A 20,854-nucleotide genomic window follows, 5' to 3' on the forward strand; every position below is an offset into this window, starting at 1 on the left:
ATTCCATATTTTTATAATGTGTCTTTGTTGCTGCTTTTATGTAGGTACCAGAATTTTATTTATTTAAGTAGCTATAAGAACATCTGCATGTTATTTTGGTATGCTGGCCTATGTCTAGGGAAAACAGAACCACGCTTGAACAAGACTATGCTTAACAATCTCTCACTCGCTCGCTGTCTTTTTAAAAGATATGACTTCAGATCTTATTATACTATAGGATAATAGGCATTTCATCTCAATCTGGTAGCTTCGCCCACACATCTTCATATGAGGCTGCCTTTAAAAGCTGAAGAGAAGATATTATGTTCTCAGAAGTACGCCTAGGAACTTTTCTCAGGTTTTTCAGCTCATCACTGTACATAATAGTCTCTCAGCTGCTGGGCTGGAAGGAGGGAAGATTTCCCTTTAACAATATGTTCCTTTTACATTGTCAATATCAATTCCCACCTTCCAATGGAAGACAAAATCAATCCAAGTTCTTACTCGTGTTGCTGTTTCTGTGTCAGTGCCACAAATAACTGAAGGCCTGTAAAATGTTCTATAATGGGAAGGCTTTGCGTGAAAGATTACTATAACCACATCCATCGCTCCTTGTTTCTTTGACCTTCCCTTCTTCCTACCCTTCCTCCAAGTTCTGCCTGCTCTCCATCATCACCATGAACAGACCTGCCACCCACTTCTTGTTTAATCTGTCTCTTTCTCCTCCAGCTCTTTCTTTGTTTGCTCTCATTCTTCAGACCCTACTCATCATATTCCCCACTCACAGCAGACTTCCATTGTTTTGTTGTCTGTTCACCATCACCAGAACGGCAAAGGAGACAAGCCTTAAGGGGGAAAAAAATCACATTTTCAGAAAACGAATGTATAACTAAGGCTAAGTGTGTTAATAGTACTAATCACACATTTGTCCCATTTATATTGTGTGCAAATCTCCCCTCTGTTGGTTTTTCAATGCTAAATTTTAGAATTTAAGTGACAACAATGGTATGTATGGGTAGGCATCGGAAACATGACTGTGGAAAGCAGTTATGGTAGTGGGATAGAAACCCCAGGGCCCTTGCTAGCTTTAAGGTTGTAGGGGAGGGTTCAATTGTAGGAATCCTTCCCTTCTTAAAAGCAGCTCCAGGATTTCAGACATAGAAGGATATGTTTTAAACTGTTTACTACCCATCATGCAAGCAATCCATGAAATAGGATAAAAAGAGCGAAAGAAGCAACCACCACTTCACTCTGTCAAAAATGTCTCCATTAGAAATGTTGACCATTCTTGTTCAATTTCACAAAAAAGAATTTCTCTTCAAAAAGAATGTCAAAAGAAGATAAATTCTGGAGAAATTCCCACGAGTTCTTGTCCTTACTTTACTGATGAGGAGTGTGTGAGAGTGTCTTGTCTTTCATTCTACTGTCATCTCTGTAGCAGCCAGCTGACTCTAGTTTCCCATCTCTCCCTGGGAAGATGTTGCAAGCGAAATCCTTCCATGGGGATTTTCCAGGCAGGACATGTGGGAACCAAGGAAGTGGCAGAGTGATAAAAAGATTCATAACAGATCAGAGGACTAGTGATTATTTAAAAGTATTTTTAACTGTAGCTTTAAATATTGTTATTTGTTTGTTTGTTTAAATGGCTTCTCCATTTTGGCTTTATTTTTGTAAAATAAATCATGACACGGTGTAATATGTCATGTGTTGTTGTTCATCTGAGGTTGTATTTACCTAATTTTCAGACCTGAAAAGGACCAATGATTTTTATTATGTCCTGATAAATAAAACCATAGAATTCAAAGAGGGTGTATTTTCTGTTTCACATGACTGTACACTTGAATATTAGTACATGCATCGGGTTTTTTCTCACATGCATCAAATGGGCAACTATGGGACATGGCAGCATGTACTGTCTTGGTCTCTCTGAATTGGAAGGATCTTTATGTGAAATACCATGAGATAAAGCAGCTGTTATCTTTTGAACTCACCAACATGTCTTAGACTCTTTGTGTTCCATTTTAATATGGTCTAAAAACTGCAAAAGGAATCTGAAGAAAATATGTGTGATATCCTTGGTACCCTCTATATTTAAATCTTATTAGTAGTATCAACCTTTATAAAACAGGCTTGCTAGTGATCAAATCTCTTTTCAACAGCTTATAGGCTTTGCTTTCCAAACTTCTGGTGGTGCTGGCAGTTGCGAGAACAGTAAAATAGCAAGTCTGGAGCACTTATGTGTGCTAAGGCAATGTGAATATGTCAGAGCTTGTCGTTGACCTTGTGAAGAGCCATCTGGAAACAGATCCTTTATTAATGAAGCCAAAGGGGATTTTACAACTGACCTTAACCAAGCTGTTGAACAAGAATGGAAACCACATCTGGTACAGAATTATATACTGTATTTTGTCCAGGCAGCACCAATCAGGCGCTGGACAATCAGTACCCTAAGAATGTAAATTTGTTTTAGGTCTCCAATGAAAAGACAAGGACTGTGTAAAACGCACATATAATTAGCTATTTCTCCAAAAGAGAATATTTAAATTGTGTTACATCCTTACTACTGTGTTTTATTTATAGGAAGTTTGTACTAGTCTTCCCTAGAGCTTGGAAACATGACTTGTAAAAGCAACATGTTGTTCATTAGCCATTTTCTTTTATGCATAACAAACACAACTCTTGACATTACTCAGCAGTGTTCTGCTTACCAAACAATGACAACAAAACCACTATAAATAACCAAAATTCTCCCAATGCAGATGTCTCCAAAATGTACCATTTATGCAATACTGGCTGAAATCCAGCAGTGCAACTTAACACTGTGTCAGGTTGATGATGATGTCATCAGTCTTACGTAGTGTAAGCTGCGCTAATGGATTTCAGCCAATAAGTAAACCTTATACTGTACATTATGCAAACTCCCCACACATACAATTATCTCATTTTCATGTAGATGAATTTTCTTTGTTATTAATATTTTTTTTAAAGACTGACATCAGTATTTTTAACATGTCCATTTCAAACTCAGGCCTTCCCCCACCTGATGCATTTCAGCGGAGGAACTGGCTTTCTACTGTCATTGGCCACAGCCAGTTTGGCTGATGGTCCAGAATGCTGAGAGTTACAATCCAAAAAACTGGATAATGCCAGATTTGAAAAAGTGAATTATATATTGGCTTAGAATAGTTTTCAGCAAGGGGAGAGAATTCATGGAAAGAGTGTACAGATAGGTTTCATCCACATCCAGAAGGACAGAGGCACAGAGAAAAGGCTTAGCATGGGAAGGGATTTGGTGATTACTTCACTCCTGTCTTCTGAACTAGGAGGAGAAATTTCCACTTACCCAATGCAATCTTTGGAGCTCAGCCAATGAATAGCAGGAACCATAGTAAGTAAGGGCCTCTCCACATTGGCATATAGATATGATAGATGGATAGCTGAGGGTATGGTTTGGATCAAACAAAGACTGTGTCTACTTGTGTTTCTAGTTAGATTGAGACATCCTTCTCCTTTAAGAGTTGCCACATACCCTTCTGGCCCAGTGGTAATGCATGCATTCTTTTTGGCACACAGACAATCAGGGGAAGCACCTGGCTTTGCTCTCCTGCCAGCTCCAGGTTCTCCAGCCAGTATCACTGTCACCGAGGGGCTACCCTTCCACAGAGGCATCCACCTGCTGGAGACAGGCGTCATGGATAACATGCTACAAGTGAGTAAGTGAAAGACTGAGCAAGTGCCAGTGTCCTTGGCAGCAGCAATGGTGAGGGATCACCCATTCTGTCCTTCTCCTGCATGCCCCAAGTCTTTTTTTCCTATGCTTTGCTTTCCTGCTCCCCTCCTCTTTTCTCCTCCTCTGTTTTTTTCTTTCCTCCTTCCTTCCCCAATTCTTTCTATCTTCTATTTCCCTGCCTGTCTGTCCGTCTCCTCTCCTGGCAATTTTACCTGATGCCTTCTCCTGACTGCTCTTCCATCCTCTTTGATCCTGTCAAATTCCATTTTATTTCCTTCCCCATCCAAACAACATCCCCTTTGCCTTCCCCATCTTGCTCCTTTCTCTCCTAGACCGTTTCCCCTCCCCATTCCCCCTCCTTTCCAACTGTCCTCTTCCTTATTTGCTGTTTCTACTTTGACAGCTGATTGGGCTACAAGGGGTAGTTTGCTATGGGGACCGGAGGTGTGTATCAAATGTCACATCACTTCCTCCCTCCAGCAATGACCTCACCAGCCCCTTTGTAGCCTGATACACCCCACACCCAAAAAAAACAATCTGGACACACCGTCAGTTAATTATTTCTGAGAGAAATAATTGCAGCTTTCTAGTGATTACACTAGAAAGTAGGCCTTAGCATCTGGCTGTTTGTTTGGATAGTTGGTTGTTGTTTTTAGGCAAAGACAATTAATGAGAGCCAATTTCTCATCTCCTATGACTGGAAACCACTGCCTGCCCCACCGAGCTAATAATAACGGTGGAAACTAAGAACCACTTGTTTGTTATGGTGGTCTCGTGCACATGAAGAAACAGTAAAATTATGTGTACACATGCTAAAAACAAGAAAAGCTTTTAAGACAGTTCAAACTGCTTACATCCTTTACCACAGATAATTTCTCCCTACACAGCTGTAGAAATTACTGTGTACTCCATGGGAAAGAGTAATGAGGACTACCTGTCAAACCACACCATTATTTTTGCAACACAAAGTGAGCCTTCCCTCGGCCACCTAGCAACCTTCTGCTTGCACAGCTCTATGTGCTGAATACCAACATTCAAGAAAAGAATGAATGCAGGACCCATGCTGACCTTTCCTGCCAGCTGGTGTTGACCTTTCTGACCTCATTAGAGTTCTAGGTATGGAAGCCTAAATAAAGAGTTGTTGATACACTTGAGGATAGATTAGAGTTTAGACGAAACAAGGATTTGCCAGGCTAGGACCCTAGTTATACATTTTGTTGCAACACCGAGTTACTCTGTTTTTCATCAGACAGTTCAGGAGACGCCCTTTCTTCCATTTCATATCTACAGAGAACCACGGGACAAAGGAGACCGAGGACACAACCCTCTTCAATTAGAACAGGTCCCTTTACTTTAACAAGAATCCCTCAAAGTATATGGATTGTGGATTGATACCTAAGATTCACACTGGAATCAGTCAAAGAATAGCTACCATTATAGGCTCTACTTGTTTATGCAGAGCCATGTGTGAACCTTTGGCCGATTTATTAGTTGTTTCCTTATTAGGCAAACGTAATGGAAAGCATCAGATATGTCTGCATTGTGATGCCAATGAAACGAGTGCATCTCCTCTTACAATGCAGGTGCTGCTTTTGAATGGTCTGCTTCTTGCCACTATATCATACCATGTATTATACTAAGTCTACTCAGAAATAAGCTTAAGTAAGCTCAGAGAGATTTGTTCCCAGGTAAGCATGAATAGAATTCTAGTCTTTGTTCAGCACAATGTAGAACTGTGGGAGTGTAGGAAACGAAGAGCTTTTTTTTGAAAAAGGACTGCATTACTTTTTTTCCACTTTGGTTAGACAGCTGTTTCTTGGGATAATAAGGAATCCCACATCTGAAAGTTGAAGACTATTTTATTCAGCCTTCTAAATTAAGCTAGTATTTGATTGCCTCTGTTCTATCCATCTGTATTACTTAGAATGGACCAGGTTAAAAAAAAGGGACATAGATTTGTCATGATTAACTTGTCTTGTTGATTTAAACTGACCTAATCTAAGTTTGATCTGTCTATATCTGGATCCAGCATGTTGTTTTCAATTCATATGATGTTGATTATTGCAAATCTTTCATCCTGAGCACTGAATTCTGTTTTAATAAGTGCATAATAAAGAAAGACAAAGCAAGAGTATTAGGGCACCTTAAGGACTTATTTATTTATTTTACTGGTGCTTTCACGGATAACTATCAGATGTACACAATGTAATATTTAACCACACCATATTTATGGTGGGCGTGGGTCAGAACCAAGTGAAGAGGGATAGAGGCATAGATAATGAATTTTAAAAAGGCAATGTTTTATTAACACAGGTGATGAACTTGCAGAGTGGTCATCACATAAACATCTCAGTAACAAATAAACTAATGTCAATTGCCTACCATGTAGGCACAGGGCTATCTTTGACGTGCACAGAATTTTCTTCATGAAAACATAATTGTTTTCTCCTGAATTTGCCTCTGCAGTCAAGAGTTTTGTCAAAGAAATAATTTATGAGCCCTGGACTTTATTTGAGCCTTGAGGTACACACTGGAATTTATGAGTGGAACCCATTTCAGCTATCTCATTTACAAATCTCCCACTGGAATCCCTCTTTACTAGAACAGCCACTTTGAGAACAGCAATAGGGTCCTGAAAGGCTGTCATATTCTGAAACAGGCTTTTGTATTTTGCCATTTTCCATGTCGGGTTTGTGTCCACTGGATGTCCTGCACCAAGATTGTCCTGTTTGTCCCATGTAGAACGACAAAGTATGTCACAGATCACATTAGCAGATGCACAAGTGAGCCTCTCGTGCTCTCAGTGACTTTATTGGTAACTGCACTGCTAAAGGAGACACAGAGCTTTATCTGTAGCAGAGTCTTGTTCTTGTCTCCATATTGGGTGGCCTACTGTGTGTCAGGAGTTGTTGTTGGGGGGGGGCATAATCTGAAAGTGACCACATACATGCTGCTCAAATCCCAAAAGTGGGAAATATGTTCTTTTTTATTTTCTTTGCTGAAGGTCATTGACATTATGTGTGCGTTGTCTCACTTGGGAGCTGTAGGTAAGTATCAACGGTGTTCTACCATTTTTGGGGAGATTGTTCTGTAGCAGATTGTTCTTGGGTATGACTTTTCTTCTGTCAATTTTTTCCCATTTTATTTCAGTAGTCCTTGTAGTTGAATTGTACATCCCATCTGTAGATCTGGGCAGATGCAGTTGAATTAGAAAGTCAACTGTGTTGGAAACTAGAAGCATGTAAATACATATAACCATTAGTGGGTTTCCAACATAAAGAGCGTGGATATGTCTATTTCCCAGTGGCATCCAGAAAGTATAGGGTGAAAGTTACTAAAGTTCTGGTGGGATTTTCCAAGTGATTCATTTCCTTGGGTTCAATAAATAATAAATAATCAACCTGATTATATAAAATCAGTATATCTCAGGCAGAGATACGTTTCAACATACTGTACTGCTACAGTATGTCTCCTCATAACAACCTAAGGAAAACTAGCGAGCTCATTCAAACCTCTTCTGGCAGCATAAAGGTCTTTAAAATCCCATGCCTTTGTATTTATTCATGTTATTCAAACGGTAGTCCCTTCACAATAACCTTCTACAGTCTAAAGGTGGGATGATATTGGCCTTGCCAGCTGCAAGGTTAGGGACCTTATGATGGTTCCCATTCAGCTGTCCTCCCTGCAGAAGCAGGATTAAATGACACTGTGGTATAAAACAGCTGAGTCTCATCTTTGTGACATCCTTCATTGTTGATACACAGGCATAAATAAATAAGGCACCTGATGTTCATCATACGGTCACAGACCCTTAAAGGACAAGCTTGCAACCTGTACATTCATATTTTGCTCTCAACTCATGGACTATTTTTGAAGCATCTACTTTCACTGTGGACTTTGCTTCCTTGTTTTATCTTTTAAAGGTTCAGTGGTGGAGGGAGGTTCTTCCACTGTGTGACGAGGGGGGGGGGAGGGAAGGGAAGTAAAATTATAATCACCTAGCAATTACCCCCTTTTATGTGGAGCAAAGACAGCACCTGTATAATTAACAACACTCCGCATCTTTCAAAGACACAAGATTTCCTCTTAGTCCCCTGATGTGACACCAGGAAAGGAAGAGCAGGGGAGTGGGAGAAAGGAGGAGTGAAATCAAGGCCCAGCACTTACAATGTTGACGGACTGACTTTGAAAATCAAAAATCATCTCATGCCTCATAGAATGCCTGTGATGGCCCTTACTCCCTGATTAACATACAGTGGGGTCTTGACTTAAGAACCGCTCTCATAGGAAAATATTGACTTGACTTAAGTACTTAGATTTGAGTTAAGAACTGAAAAAACCCACGTGGGAGGCAGGGAAAGTGCAAAATGTGAACTTTCAGTTAACTGTTGGCCAGTGAAAAGGGTGCCTGTCTGCTTCCTCACTCCTCCCAGCGTTTAGAGAGTGGATTGGGAGACAGTCTTCGGACTGCCTGGTACTGGACTGCCTGGACTGTATTTTCCCTGCCTTCCCTGAACCTTTCTTGACCTAAAACAAAAAGAAACAAAATATCCCCCTCTAGTGGTCGAAGGCGGAATAGCAGCTTCCCATTAGTTTCTATGGACGGAAAAGAGCAGATACGGATCAAACGGTTTTCAATGCATTCCTATGGGAAATGCAGATTTGACTTGAGAACTTTTTGACTTGAGAACTGCCTTCCAATACAGATTAAGTTCTCAAGTCAAGACCCCACTGTACTGTACTGTACTATTAAAACAGTGATTGGTGTGGACGTTCCTGAAGAAAGCCAATCCATGGGGAAAATAAAACAGAGTCCAAAGAATTGCCATGCACCGCGAAGGGAATGTTCACCATCCCATGCAAAGTGGGAATTATCTCTGTGGGCGAAGAAGGAAAGTTCTTTGGGTGGGCAAAAGATTTGACAAGCATTCTAAGATTCAGGGCAAACTCTTTTTGCAAAACAAACAAACAAAAACCACCCAAAAAACACATTCATTGACGGTCGTCTTGCACTTTAGGAGATCAATGTATTTTTCTGTCTTCAGCATCTCCTGACTTCAATAGTTGTCAAAACTGAACTAGCACTGCATCATCCAATAAAGCAAAACTCCTGCTAAGAAGACCAGGGCATTGACCTGGTGGAGAAGAACGTCAGGGTCTGGTTTGCAGGATTCAACATGAAACAGAATACTTCTGCTCAGCTAGCCATCCCATAGGTTTAGAATGATGACAAGAGGGTGGCAGTAAGAGATAACAATTTAAAAAAAAAGTACCATGGTTAAATGGCCACAGTAACAAAGCTCACACTACTGAACTCTCACATATTCAGAGAAAAGCAAAAAGTATAATACTCAGTTGTTCCTTTGTTTGATGGAAGTTAAGCCTTTTTCCCCTAAAAAGAGCAGATCATCTAAGAACACAGTTACACTAGGGGGAAAACTCTGTATTCGAATTGGGTTAAACATGTTTCAAACCAATTTTTTAAAGATGACTATGTGATGCATGTGGGAACATAGATTGTTTTGACAGGGAATTGTGTTATTTAGATCAGAGGTATTTTACTCTTCTGTCAGAAGGTCATGTATTTTAACTCGGATGTCATATTGATTTATTTTGAATCATTTTGCCATATGTGAACACCTCTGTCAATATAAATTGTGTCTGTGGAGTTTGTTACTCACTGGGCTGCCTTCTGTGAGCTCTCTGTCTCTGTCTCTGTCTCTCTGTCTCTCTGTCTCTGTGTGTGTGTGTGTGTGTGTGTGTGTGTACACACACATGCATATATGAGTGTGTGTGCCTTCCTTTGCAAGCCTAGTCATGTTTCTGGTCTGTTTTAGCTCCAGCTCCTTGTCACCTTCTTTCCCAAGCCTAGAAGTGGGATGTTTCTGGCTGGCACTTCGCTGGTTCCCCTTCCTTCTCTTATCCAGCTTCTGCATGCAGGCTTCTCTGCTCAATTTCAACCCAGGCTGTGTCCTTTCTTCACAAGCCTAGTTAATAATGTCTTTGGTTAGTTTGAGCCCTGCTGTGCCTCTCCCTCTCCTTCTCCACCCCCACTGCCTGTATGTTCATTTCTGTCTGTCTGTCTCTTTGTGTGTGTCTGTGTCCACTGCAGGGAAACCTGTTTTAAAAAAAATGTTCTGTTGTTCCGTTCTAGCAATATACCAGATTGCAAGAAATAGGGGAAATTTTAGTAAAAATAACACCACAGCAGCAACAGCTACGAGTGGCTGTGGGAGGCAGTCAGTGTGAGTGCAGGCGTAGGCCAAAGCCTCAAATGCAACCATTCTACAAGCTCATGTAGCCCCCTTGACTGATATACAGGACAGCTTAAACCTACAGTATTCTCAAGAGACACACGCCAACTCAAAAGCTATGTGACTACCATGTCAGTTTAAACCAAATTCAAAAACCCTGATCCATCATCCAATTTATTTCATTAGCATGACTCCACCCTGAGCAAGGATAACTCCACACAACTAAAGGAACCATTCAAGAAAGGTCTTCCTAGGCCTTTGAGTAAAGTATCCACCCTCCAGACAATGAATGAGCAAGTTTCAAATAAGCACCATAAAGATCTTCATTAGAGGTGTGCAGATTTGTGTTTTCGGTTTATAATTCCCAGAATCTTGGAAAAGTAACTTCCTTTATTACAGTTCCAAGAATTCAATGAGTTGTAGTTTGCCTCCACGGACTGGTTTAGCATTAGGTGATGTGTGTGTGTCCGTGTGTGCGTGGGAGAGGCCGTGGGAGGGGCTATGCATGCATGGCAGGGGCCATGTGTGTGCGGGAGGGGCATGCATGTGTCTGCGCATGCGAGGGGGCAGGAGATTTGTCTCCACAGCCTGGTGCTGGCAAGGCCATGGACCGGGACTGGTCCACAGACCAGGGGTCGGGGACCCCTGGATTAGACTACACAACACAGCTTTCAGCCAAATACACAAGATACTGCATCCATAATTAGGCACTGATAACGTGCTTAATCTCTAGTCAGGGAGCAAGTGAAGACAAGAGTTCTGGACTGGGGGTCAAAATAACATCTGCTTTCTGTCCCATCCTGTAGTCTTCAACTGCCAGTCTCCTCCTTCCATAATAAAAGACTTATCTTTGTAAGGACATGGTAGTAATGGGAAACAGCAGGGAATCTCAATCCACAACCGGTGTTGATTTGGCGTAATAGATTTATTACATTTTATTATAGGTTTGTGTTGTAAAAGTTTAAGGATTTCAGTGGCGGGCAGGTGCTGCACAGTGGGTGTTTTTTATGCAGCATGTTCGCAACTCCAGTCTTTGTGAGGAATGGCCAAATATGCGTAAAGTTTCTTTCAGACGACAGTTCCTGGAATCAGAGCTGGTGCAAGCTTTCCCACCACCTCAGGCGGGAGGAGAAGTCCTGCCTGCCACGGCCCTTCTGCCAGTGGTCTTGCAACGCTCACTGTGAGAGAGGAGGCAGTGGTGGTGCCTTTCTCCCCGCTGCTGCCCACTGCCATTATTTAAGCACTCCTTGGCCAGCTCTGGATATCTTGGCCCCAGATTCTGTGGAACACAGCACTATGGGAAGGCCCGTTCCAATCCCCCAATGGGGATGATTCCTAGAACCAGCCAAAGAATGGCCATGTGGTGGTGGTGGTGGGAAATGAGAAGGAGAAGGAAGCCAGCAGCAGCAGCCATCAAATCCCTCCCTCCGGGGGGGGGGGGGAAGGCGTGTTTGGCTCTGCTGCCAGTAATATGATTTTGCATTTCAGTATATTTTAACAACATTTAGAGTGCACCTTACTACTTCCTGAAGGATGGGAAACGTTACTTTGATGATGGCTTTGACACAGAAGGCCCTAAACAGTTTGGGACCTCCCTCGATACCTGACAGAATGCCTCCTCCTGAGGAGATCTGCCTGACCTATTCGATCTTCCCTGGTGGGGAGGTTGAAGCCACTGACCCCGAGAGAGGCCCAGAAAGAGAAGAGGAGACATCAGGCCTTCTTAGCAGTCGCCCCCTCATCTCAGGAACAATCTCCCACCTGAAATCTGACTGGCCCCTTCACGGGGAATTTTCAAACGATCTTTGAGAACATGACATTTTTAAACAGGCTTTTCCGGAATTTACATCTGAATAATGCCTTGAACTCTTCAGTGTTTATTTCTGTTCGCCCATTTTAACTCTTAAGCTGTTTATGACTAACTACAGTATGTTGATTTTATTTATGGTGTTTGTTGCATTTTTTATTTTGATTTTGTGTCTGATTTTGCATAATTGAGTTCTATATCCATTACTGATGGTTATAGAAGACACACACACACACACACTCTCTCTCTCTCTCTCTCTCTCTCTCTCTCTCTCTCTCTCTCTCTCTCTCTCTCTCTCTCTCTCTCTCTCTCTCTCTCTTTCGGGACTGTATTTGCCTCAGTTAGGCTAACGGTTGAGCTAACCTTTCCTGGAATACAACCTGCTGTGAGACCTCATGCTGACTGGAGAACACTGGGAACGTAGGGTCTAAAAATTTGAGAGTACTGTAATTTTTCTCACCCTTGAGGAAAGAGTAAGCTGCATTCAAATTTTTGTTAAAATGTACTAAAGTTCAAAATCACATTACTTTTACAATCATTTAAAAAAGTGTGCGACAAAGTCATTGTCCTTTTAATAGTCGTAAAACGCTTATAAAACATCTTTGAGAGGCTCATGATCTCTTACAGTTTATTCAGTATTCTAAATTATTCAATACAGTATTGATTAATTTTTGAAAAGGTTTTTAAGAGCACTTGGAAGCCAACCATGGTATTTATTATTATCCTTGGTCCAGTAAAGCAGTAGTTCCAAAATACTTTGAATAAATCAGCTGAATACTACGTAGTCTCTAAGGTTCTGAACAATCTTGTGATTCAAAGAGCAGTAGGCAGCTTAAGTAATACGTTTATGTAAATGTATTACATAAACAACACTCCTCAGTTATTTTTAAAATCTAACTTTAAATTTCACAAATAGGATTTCCCAACACAAGACAGCTTGGCTAACTTTTGTGATTGAAGGAGAGTTCTGTTCATGGAAGTCTGCCTTGAAATTCTGCCAGGTGCAGTTCCCTTGGCAGTGGTGTGGCCCATCATGCAGGGAAGAGGAAGTGAAGGGGAAATATACCAGCAATCCTTTCTCTTTCTGAAGAACAAGACCAATGTAGGATGACAAACAAGGCATCACTTGCTGCTATAAAGGATGGTTAGACATCCAGTAAAATAGGCAGGATGTCTCTGCATTGATTGATGGGAACTAATGTACCTGTGAGACAGAAGGCATAGTTGTATCAATGCTCTTCATGTCATCCTCTTAGCAAGCTCCCCATCAGTAACTGACCAGTGGTCAGAATACTGGACTAGATAGGCCTTGGGTCTGATACATCATGCCTTTTCTTGTTTTCCCGTGTTCTTCTGATCCAAGTGATTATTCCAGTAATTCACAAATGACACACATGTGTCCAACTACAGTCAAGTTTGGGTATAAATCTTCCCAAAGATCCCCTTAGAAATAAATTTAATCTTTCTCTCCATTCCTGTTACATTTAGTAAGAGACCTTTTACTTGGACATCCTGATATGTGTAGATGTTTTCACATATTTATTTATTTATTTATTTATTTATTTAATTTATATGCCGCCCACACTACCCAAAGGTCTCTGGGCGGCTTACAGCATTTAAAATACAATAAAGATATGTACAATTAAAATACAATTAAAATATATATAAAATTGCCATCAGACCCACAGCTAATATTATTTCAGTTAAAAGCCTTCTGGAACAGGAAGGTTTTGACCTGGCGCCGAAATGTCATCAGTGTCAGCGCCAGATGAATCTCAGTCGGGAGGGCATTCCATAGTCTGGTGGCAGCTGCCGAAAAGGCCCTTTGTCTTCAAGCTGTCCCTCTTACCTCCTTGAGGGACGGCTCTTTCAAAAGGGCCCCCTGGCTAGATCTTAACTGCCGGGTAGGCTCATATGGAAGGAGGCGGTCCTTCAGGTATCCAGGGCCCAAGCCGTTTAGGGCTTTATATGTCAAAACAAGCACTTTGAATTGGGCCCAGGCAGCAACTAGTAATCAATGTAAATTAAACAGAGTCGGTTTGATATGTTCCCTGGCGGCCACACCACTCACCAGCCGCGCCGCTCGATTCTGAACCAGTTGTAGTCGCCGGACCGTCTTCAAAGGCAGCCCCACGTAAAGCGCATTGCAGTAATCTATACGGGATGTTACCAGTGCATGTGTAACTGTCATGAGAGTCCGCTCGTCCAGGTAGGGCCGTAGCTGGTATAGTTTCCGCAGCTGGAGGAAGGCGCCCCTGGCCACCGAGTCCACCTGGGCTTCCAGTGTTAGACTGGGGTCCAGGAGCACCCCCAAGCTGCGGACCCTGTCCCTTAGGGGGAGTGTAACCCCATTCAGGGCAGGGAGATGGCCCTCCAGCCTGTCTGGCAAAGCACCCACTAACAGCACATATGTTTGCAAGAAACCCAGCACACAATTTCTATTCATGACTTCTTAAGTGTGCAAGAACAATCCGCAAAGGACATTTGTGAAAGTGAGTTATAATGCATTAAGAACAGAGCAATCAATTTCATTGTGGTACTTTGTGAAACAAAAAGAAATGGAGAATGGCTTGGAGCTGGTATTCCCATGAGTGCAACACCAGTCACCGAGGTGCAGAAGGAAAGGGGCAAGAGAAAAGTTTGGCTGGTTCATTCGCCACCATCACTACCCCTCAAAAGCTGCTCTGGACATTGGGAAATCCCTCAGAAGAGTATGGGAGGTGGTTTAGCAGATCAGGAGCAATCACCCAGAATTGCTACTTCTCTACCCCTCTGGATGTCAGTCCCTGTTGTGACCAGAAACAGCCTTCCCTTTACAAAAGGAACACTGCAGCCAACTCAATATGTGTCCAGAAGTAAATCAATTTCTGCATTTGAATGAACATTTGTACACAAACTTTCTGCTACACACACTCCCAGCTCTCATTAAAATGTACAGAAAACGTTGGACTGTTTACAGGTACTGTATTACTAAAGCGCACCGATGCCTTTTGGACATTTTGAGTCCCACTGCAATATGCTCTTGCTGGCAGATATTGGTGTAAAAAGCAATGTCTTTCATTACAAACTATCTCTAGTTGTCTTCAGGTAGAGGGAGTGGTTGGACGTCTTCATGATGATTAATCATTGGCCTGTTTCCCCCTCCCCCATCTTTATTTCCTCCTCCCCCGCTTTTATCCCCCACCCCCAGTATTCAGGGCTGGGCGGCCACTATTATAATTTTCCTGCATTGCACTCCTTACAGCATCATCCTAGGGCATTGTGGGAAACTTAAATGGCTGCCCCCACTAGTCCTAATTAGAGAAGCCGTGCTGATACAGAGCAAGAAGCAACAGAAAGTGGTTGCACTGGGTTCAAAAATGGAGAGGTCCAGTATTGCACCCCTGCCTTGGGTCTGGAGCTAGTTCTGAGTGAGGGACAATAAATGCCTCAGACATTCAGCAAGAGCACTCGCCTGTTTCCTCTGCTACGCTCTGCAACACCTCCCTTGTCAGTATCTCCCACTTGCCTCTAAAATGCTTGTGGTCTTCCTGGTTTTTGTACCAAAGGCTCCATGACATTCTTTCATTTTTGGTCACGGTAGTAGAAGCAGCAGCGATGGCTGAATGCCAGCTAATGACGTTGCTACTGTAAAGAAAGCTTCTCATATGCTCAAGTTTTTCTGCAGAGCCTGGGAAATTAGTAGATGCGGTTTGCTGTCTGCCGTCAACAGGAATTCATATTTATACAGCGTCTTTGCAATTATGGTACTGATTAATGATAAGTGCCCCGCTGTCTGCAATCTATTCCTTTGAGGGAGCCACACTTTATGTTCGAAAAATGTTTTATACCTCTTAGTGATGCATTATTATTCTTTGCAGATCAAAGATCATGGTTGTCATGGAAACTGCAAAAAGTAGAAAGCCAGTCATGACATAGCAATGGCATAATGGGGAAGATCTGCTGGGAAATCACTCACTAGCCTGGGGTTTTGTGTTGGAAATGCTTGGGTGAATTTAAGTGGAAAGCCAAGTTGTTTCTGAGATCTGAAAGCACAGTAGTATTAAACACAAAATATCAGTCGCTGTTACAGTCAACATGCTGGACTATCGGCAGTGCAGCTGTTTCATTTTCCTGTTTTATTTTTTTCACCACATGGTTTTCACAAACACTTAGGTTTTGTGAACATGAGCTTCTAAAACCCTCAGCAAGCTTATCTGGGAACAGAGCACCTCACATCCTAGCTGAACATTCATTCCCTTGCATTAGGTGTGGCAAATGTTAAAACATGGGCCGCCCCGAGTAGACATGGTCTAGAGGGGCGGGGTAAAAATCCAATAAATAAATAAATAAATATTGTGGGTTAACTTGGGAAATAATAATGATTTGAAACATAGAAATACAGTATGTCGATCCCACTTGCAGATTGCAGCAATTTGTTTGTTTGTTTATCCTGCCCAGCTAGCAGCTAGGCTACTACTCTTGTGGCTAACAAGAACAAAGTCATAAACAACAATAGCAAATTATATACCTTTCCATTAACACTAAGGCAAATATGGACCAGAAATAAGAACGCTAGACAATTAAATTCTTGACTGAATTACCAGCAAGGAGAAAAAAATTGCAATATGTGCCTTTCTGACGTCTGATTTCAAGACAAAAAAAGTGTTTTTTTTTCCTAATATTTCCTTTAAAACCTTAAAATATTTTATAATATTTTTCTGATGTTTACTTTAAAACCTCACAGCAGAACATTCAGGCATTATATCAGACATTGAGACATTTGTATATTGAGCCTAAACTCTGTCATTCTAGTGTTAGCATAGCATTGTTTCCCCCGCTCTTTGGGATAATGAAAACCTTCCTTTTCCTTTAATTTGTAGGCCAAAATCCAATGGAGGCTAAGCCTGAGCACTGAAGGAAGGTGTTGATCCTCCTTTCTGCTTCATTCCACTGCATCATTCCTTGCATTGTTCCAATCCTGAGGTTCTGGACCTCATCCATTATTTCTACAGATCCATGAGGACATGAGGCAAAGGGCAACAATCCATTAAGAAAGAGTTAATCAATCAATTAATTAATTGCATACTATATATTTTTAGAAGAAAGGCTAGAATGGCTGTGAAAGGATATTTAACATTTACGGGTTTATTCAATTGCAGAGAATAATTCAAAACCTGCCCTCCCCCAGGGAAAAAAATTGGTTTTACTCAATTAGGGGAAAGACTGAAATCCCCATGACTACATATGATTAAAAAATTGAAGTGCCACCTGTGTTCAGACACTAAGATATCCATATTAACTGGATGATTAATTAATTAACGAGTTACCAGCATGGCAAATATCTGCTCACAAAACCTATATAGCTAATAGGTTTACTCTAAATAAGTCATTATTCTGCAATCTGCATCCCATTGAACCAACAACAATACTTATTGTTATACTGGCTAATTACACTCATCCTTCTTTTTACATTTTGGCTAATCCCAGAAAATTCTTCACTCTGGTAACAATGTCTGAGTTTCAAATGCAGTGGCTGCCTGCTTGTCCTATACAGGACTCTTTCAATAGAAATATGTATGTAGGTGGTTCTAAATATCCTACAGTGAAAACATGGTCACAAATATTACATGGAAATAACCGGGCCTCTTTCACTTTGTTACTTACAACGGTCTGGAGTGGACAGGTTGACACTCTCGCCACCGTCAGCGCTTTTGCCGCTAGAAACTTCATCCTGTGACTCCCACACAGAGAATATTGAGGAACCGCCAACTCCTTCAAACTCGCTCATTAAAATTCCACTCATAGCTCCCGCATTGTCACACGTACCTGTCAGAGGAACAGGAGAAATGAAGCATGAAAACATTTGACCGCTGACCATGTTATCAAGATCTCCAGAGTCATGGCAGGAAACTGGCAAAGTTGTGGATTTTTCGAACACTTTGGGCTTCTGCCTGGATCCTGATACTTTTAGCATCCGTCAGACAGAATTAAGAACACCCTTTACAGAATCCCCTCCTTCACTCCATGGAATGAAATGAAATGTGGATGCCATTTATATTTATCCTCTCAAGAGAAACAAGCTGTTGTAGGGCCAGGCTCAGAGACACTTGTGCCATTAGCAAGCAATAGCCTTTTTAGTGGCAGAAGGACTTGGGTGACGCTGGCACCCTTCATAAAAGTGCTTTGCATAAAAAAGATCATACTTCACTGCCCCACATCTGTAGCTCAGTGACCAAGCTGGAGAGCGGGTGCCTCACCATCAAATGTCAGAGGAGACTATTCCTGCTTGGTCTAGATAGTGCTGGGAAAGTCCCCTCTCTAGAACCCTGAAGAGCTGCTAACAAGCCTGCCAATTTAATTGGAAGTCTAGTTACCAAAGGCCACACTAGCAGGTCTCCAAAGCTCCAATATCCCATCCACGGTATGCCCGTAACGCACAATTACTCTGTCAAAACATCGTTTCTAGTCCCTTACCAGGTAATTCCACAGTGGCGTAGTCCCACTCTAAAGGGTTAGTAAAGTTTTCAACCAAATAGTCCTGTTTAAACTTGGTTCTTATACTCTCTGTCTGAGAGTGTTTAAATTATTCTGATTTCAATTATTTTGATTTCAATTATTTTGTATCTATCTTAATATTAGGCTATCCAGGGAGTATCTGTTATGGGGTGTCTATATCAGTATAGTAACTAAATATAAATGAACACATCGCAAAAGAGAAGTTGGTTTTTAATGTACCACATCTATTTCCTTGAGTGAAATAACTCTCATACCTGACTTGAGGAAATATACTACCCTGTTTCCCCGAAAATAGGGCAGGGTCTTATATTAATTTTTGCTCCAAAAATGCATTAGGGCTTATTTTCAGGGGATGTTTTATTTTTTTCATGTACATTCAGCTACATACATTTACATACAATCATGTCATCTTCTGGTTGCTGCACAATGGTGGAGGGCAGGGTTTCACTTAACTGGGACTTATTCAGGGGTTAGAGCTTATATTACAAGCATCCCGAAAAATCCTACTAGGGCTTATTTTCAGGTTAGGTCTTATTTTCGGGGAAACAAGGTATATATATTTCCTCAGGTCACAAAAACCAAATGACTGCTGATTTTACACACTTTTGAACCATTCACAGTTCCCTACCACAATTTCTCTTCCAAGCCTAGGCCACAAATACAAGGAGACGAGATAATTTGGGGATTTGTGTACACTGAAGAGAGTGGTGTCTAGCTCCGCCTCCTCTTTTCTTGTAGTGAGGAGTTGGAAGGGGAGGAGTCTTGCTTGTGGGTGGGCTCTAGACACAAGCAAGACATTTCTGCTTTTCCAATGCATTGCTTGTGTATGGAAAGTGACAATGGAGGGGAGGGGATAGGGCTAGGCACTTCCCATGGAGGGTGCACATAAACCCAGAAGCTACTGTGCCTGAAGAGGGCTAATGAGGTGGAAGAATCCTTAAATAGTGTTCTTCAGACAGCAGACACAATAAACTCTATTTTAATGCTTCCTGATACCCCCACCTGACCATCTTCTCTTGCTATCCAAAGTGGTACTGCCCTATCTACTCCAAGGTTTAAAGTAACAAACCACATGTAGCAACCTGTGTCTTAGTATTTTGCCAGGTGGGGAGGATAACAAGGCTGTAATGCATTTGCACTTAAAAATCAATGCAAGGCTCAGGAACCAAATTATCTAAATTAATAGTGGGCTATGTCTTCTGGTTACTTTCAAACATTACTTTCTGAGAGACAGGATTTTCTCAAGTCCTTTTTCATTTTTTTATAAATGAAAAGGTTTTAAAAAGTAACAGAAAATTGTTATAATGCAATCGCCAGTGCAACAATTAAGGCAACAAGTTACTTTTTCAATGCAGCAATGGGTAACAACATCTTACATTTATTTTTCAAACATGGTGGCCAAAATTCTATTGTGTTTCTAGGCTAATGTAATGTAATCACTATGAAATTTTTTACAAGTAAAGAACTTAGTGTAGGCATTTGCTGTTGTGTGGCAGGTCACACAACTTGATGCACAAGAGCAAATGCCTACACTGCTTTCTTCATTTCTGGCCAATTCATCACCAAGATTTTATCAGTTGAATAAAACTTGTAGGCATAACTGATAGGGCTTTTGGCAACATTGGGAACAAAATACTTTTGTTCTTCATAAAATAATTAATGGATATAAACTGGACATTAGGAATGGCAACCTATTTCTAATCATTTTAATTTACCTGGAAACTCTGCACAAGATTTGAAAGTTGTCATTCAGGAGAAGAAAAATTACAGAACAAGAACCTGTAGAAAAACAGTTGAAATAAAATGTATACATATGTTCAAAACCTATCTCAATGGACTAAATATAAGACAAGGTATTTTAGGCTATGTTGTTATTGTTTAGTCATTAAATCATGTCTGACTCTTCGTGACCCCATGGACCAGAGCATGCCAGGCCCTCCTGTCTTCCACTGCCTCCCGGAGTTTGGTCAAATTCATGTTGGTAGCTTCGATGACACTGTCCAACCATCTCGTCCTCTGTCGTCCCCTTCTCCTCTTCACACTTTCCCAACATCAGGGTCTTTTCCAGGGAGTCTTCTCTTCTCATGAAATGGCCAAAGTATGGGAGCATCAGGATCTGTCCTTCCAGTGAGCAATCACGGTTGATTTCCTTCAAAAAGGATAGTTTTGTTCTCCTTGCAGTCCAGGGGACTCTCAAGCGTCTCCTCCAGCACCACAGTTCAAAAGCATCAATTCTTCAGCGGTCAGCCTTCATTATGGTTCAGCTCTCACTTCCATACATCACTACTGGAAAAACCATAGCTTTAACTATGCGGATCTTTGTCAGCAAGGTGATGTCTGCTTTTTAAGATGCTGTCTAGATTTGTCATTGCTTTCCTCCCAAGAAGCAGGCATCTTTTAATTTCGTGGCTGCAGTGATCATGGAGCCAAGAAAGTAAAATCTGTCACTACCTCCACATCTTCCCCTTCTATTTGCCAAGAGGTGATGGGACCATTTTAGGCTATAATCAAATGTATAATACAGTGGTGCCTCGCATAGCGATGATAATTGGTGCAGCAAAAATCGCTGCAAGCGATTTCATCGCT

At 41.4% G+C, this 20,854-nt stretch overlaps 1 protein-coding gene across 1 annotated transcript in view; it reads right to left on the minus strand.

Moving 5' to 3' along the window:
• CSRNP3 (cysteine and serine rich nuclear protein 3) overlaps positions 1-18,764 on the minus strand; it is an 87,217-nt gene extending 68,453 nt beyond the window's left edge. The window contains exon 1 of the mRNA XM_078394627.1: positions 17,417-18,764. Within this exon, the coding sequence (XP_078250753.1) occupies positions 17,417-17,726 (310 nt within the window). The 5' untranslated portion in view covers positions 17,727-18,764. The remainder of the gene's footprint in view (positions 1-17,416) is intronic.
• Positions 18,765-20,854: the final 2,090 nt, after the last annotated feature.

The sequence above is a fragment of the Pogona vitticeps genome, chromosome 1 (genome assembly GCF_051106095.1).
Source record: "Pogona vitticeps strain Pit_001003342236 chromosome 1, PviZW2.1, whole genome shotgun sequence".
Taxonomy (NCBI): Eukaryota; Metazoa; Chordata; class Lepidosauria; order Squamata; family Agamidae; genus Pogona; species Pogona vitticeps.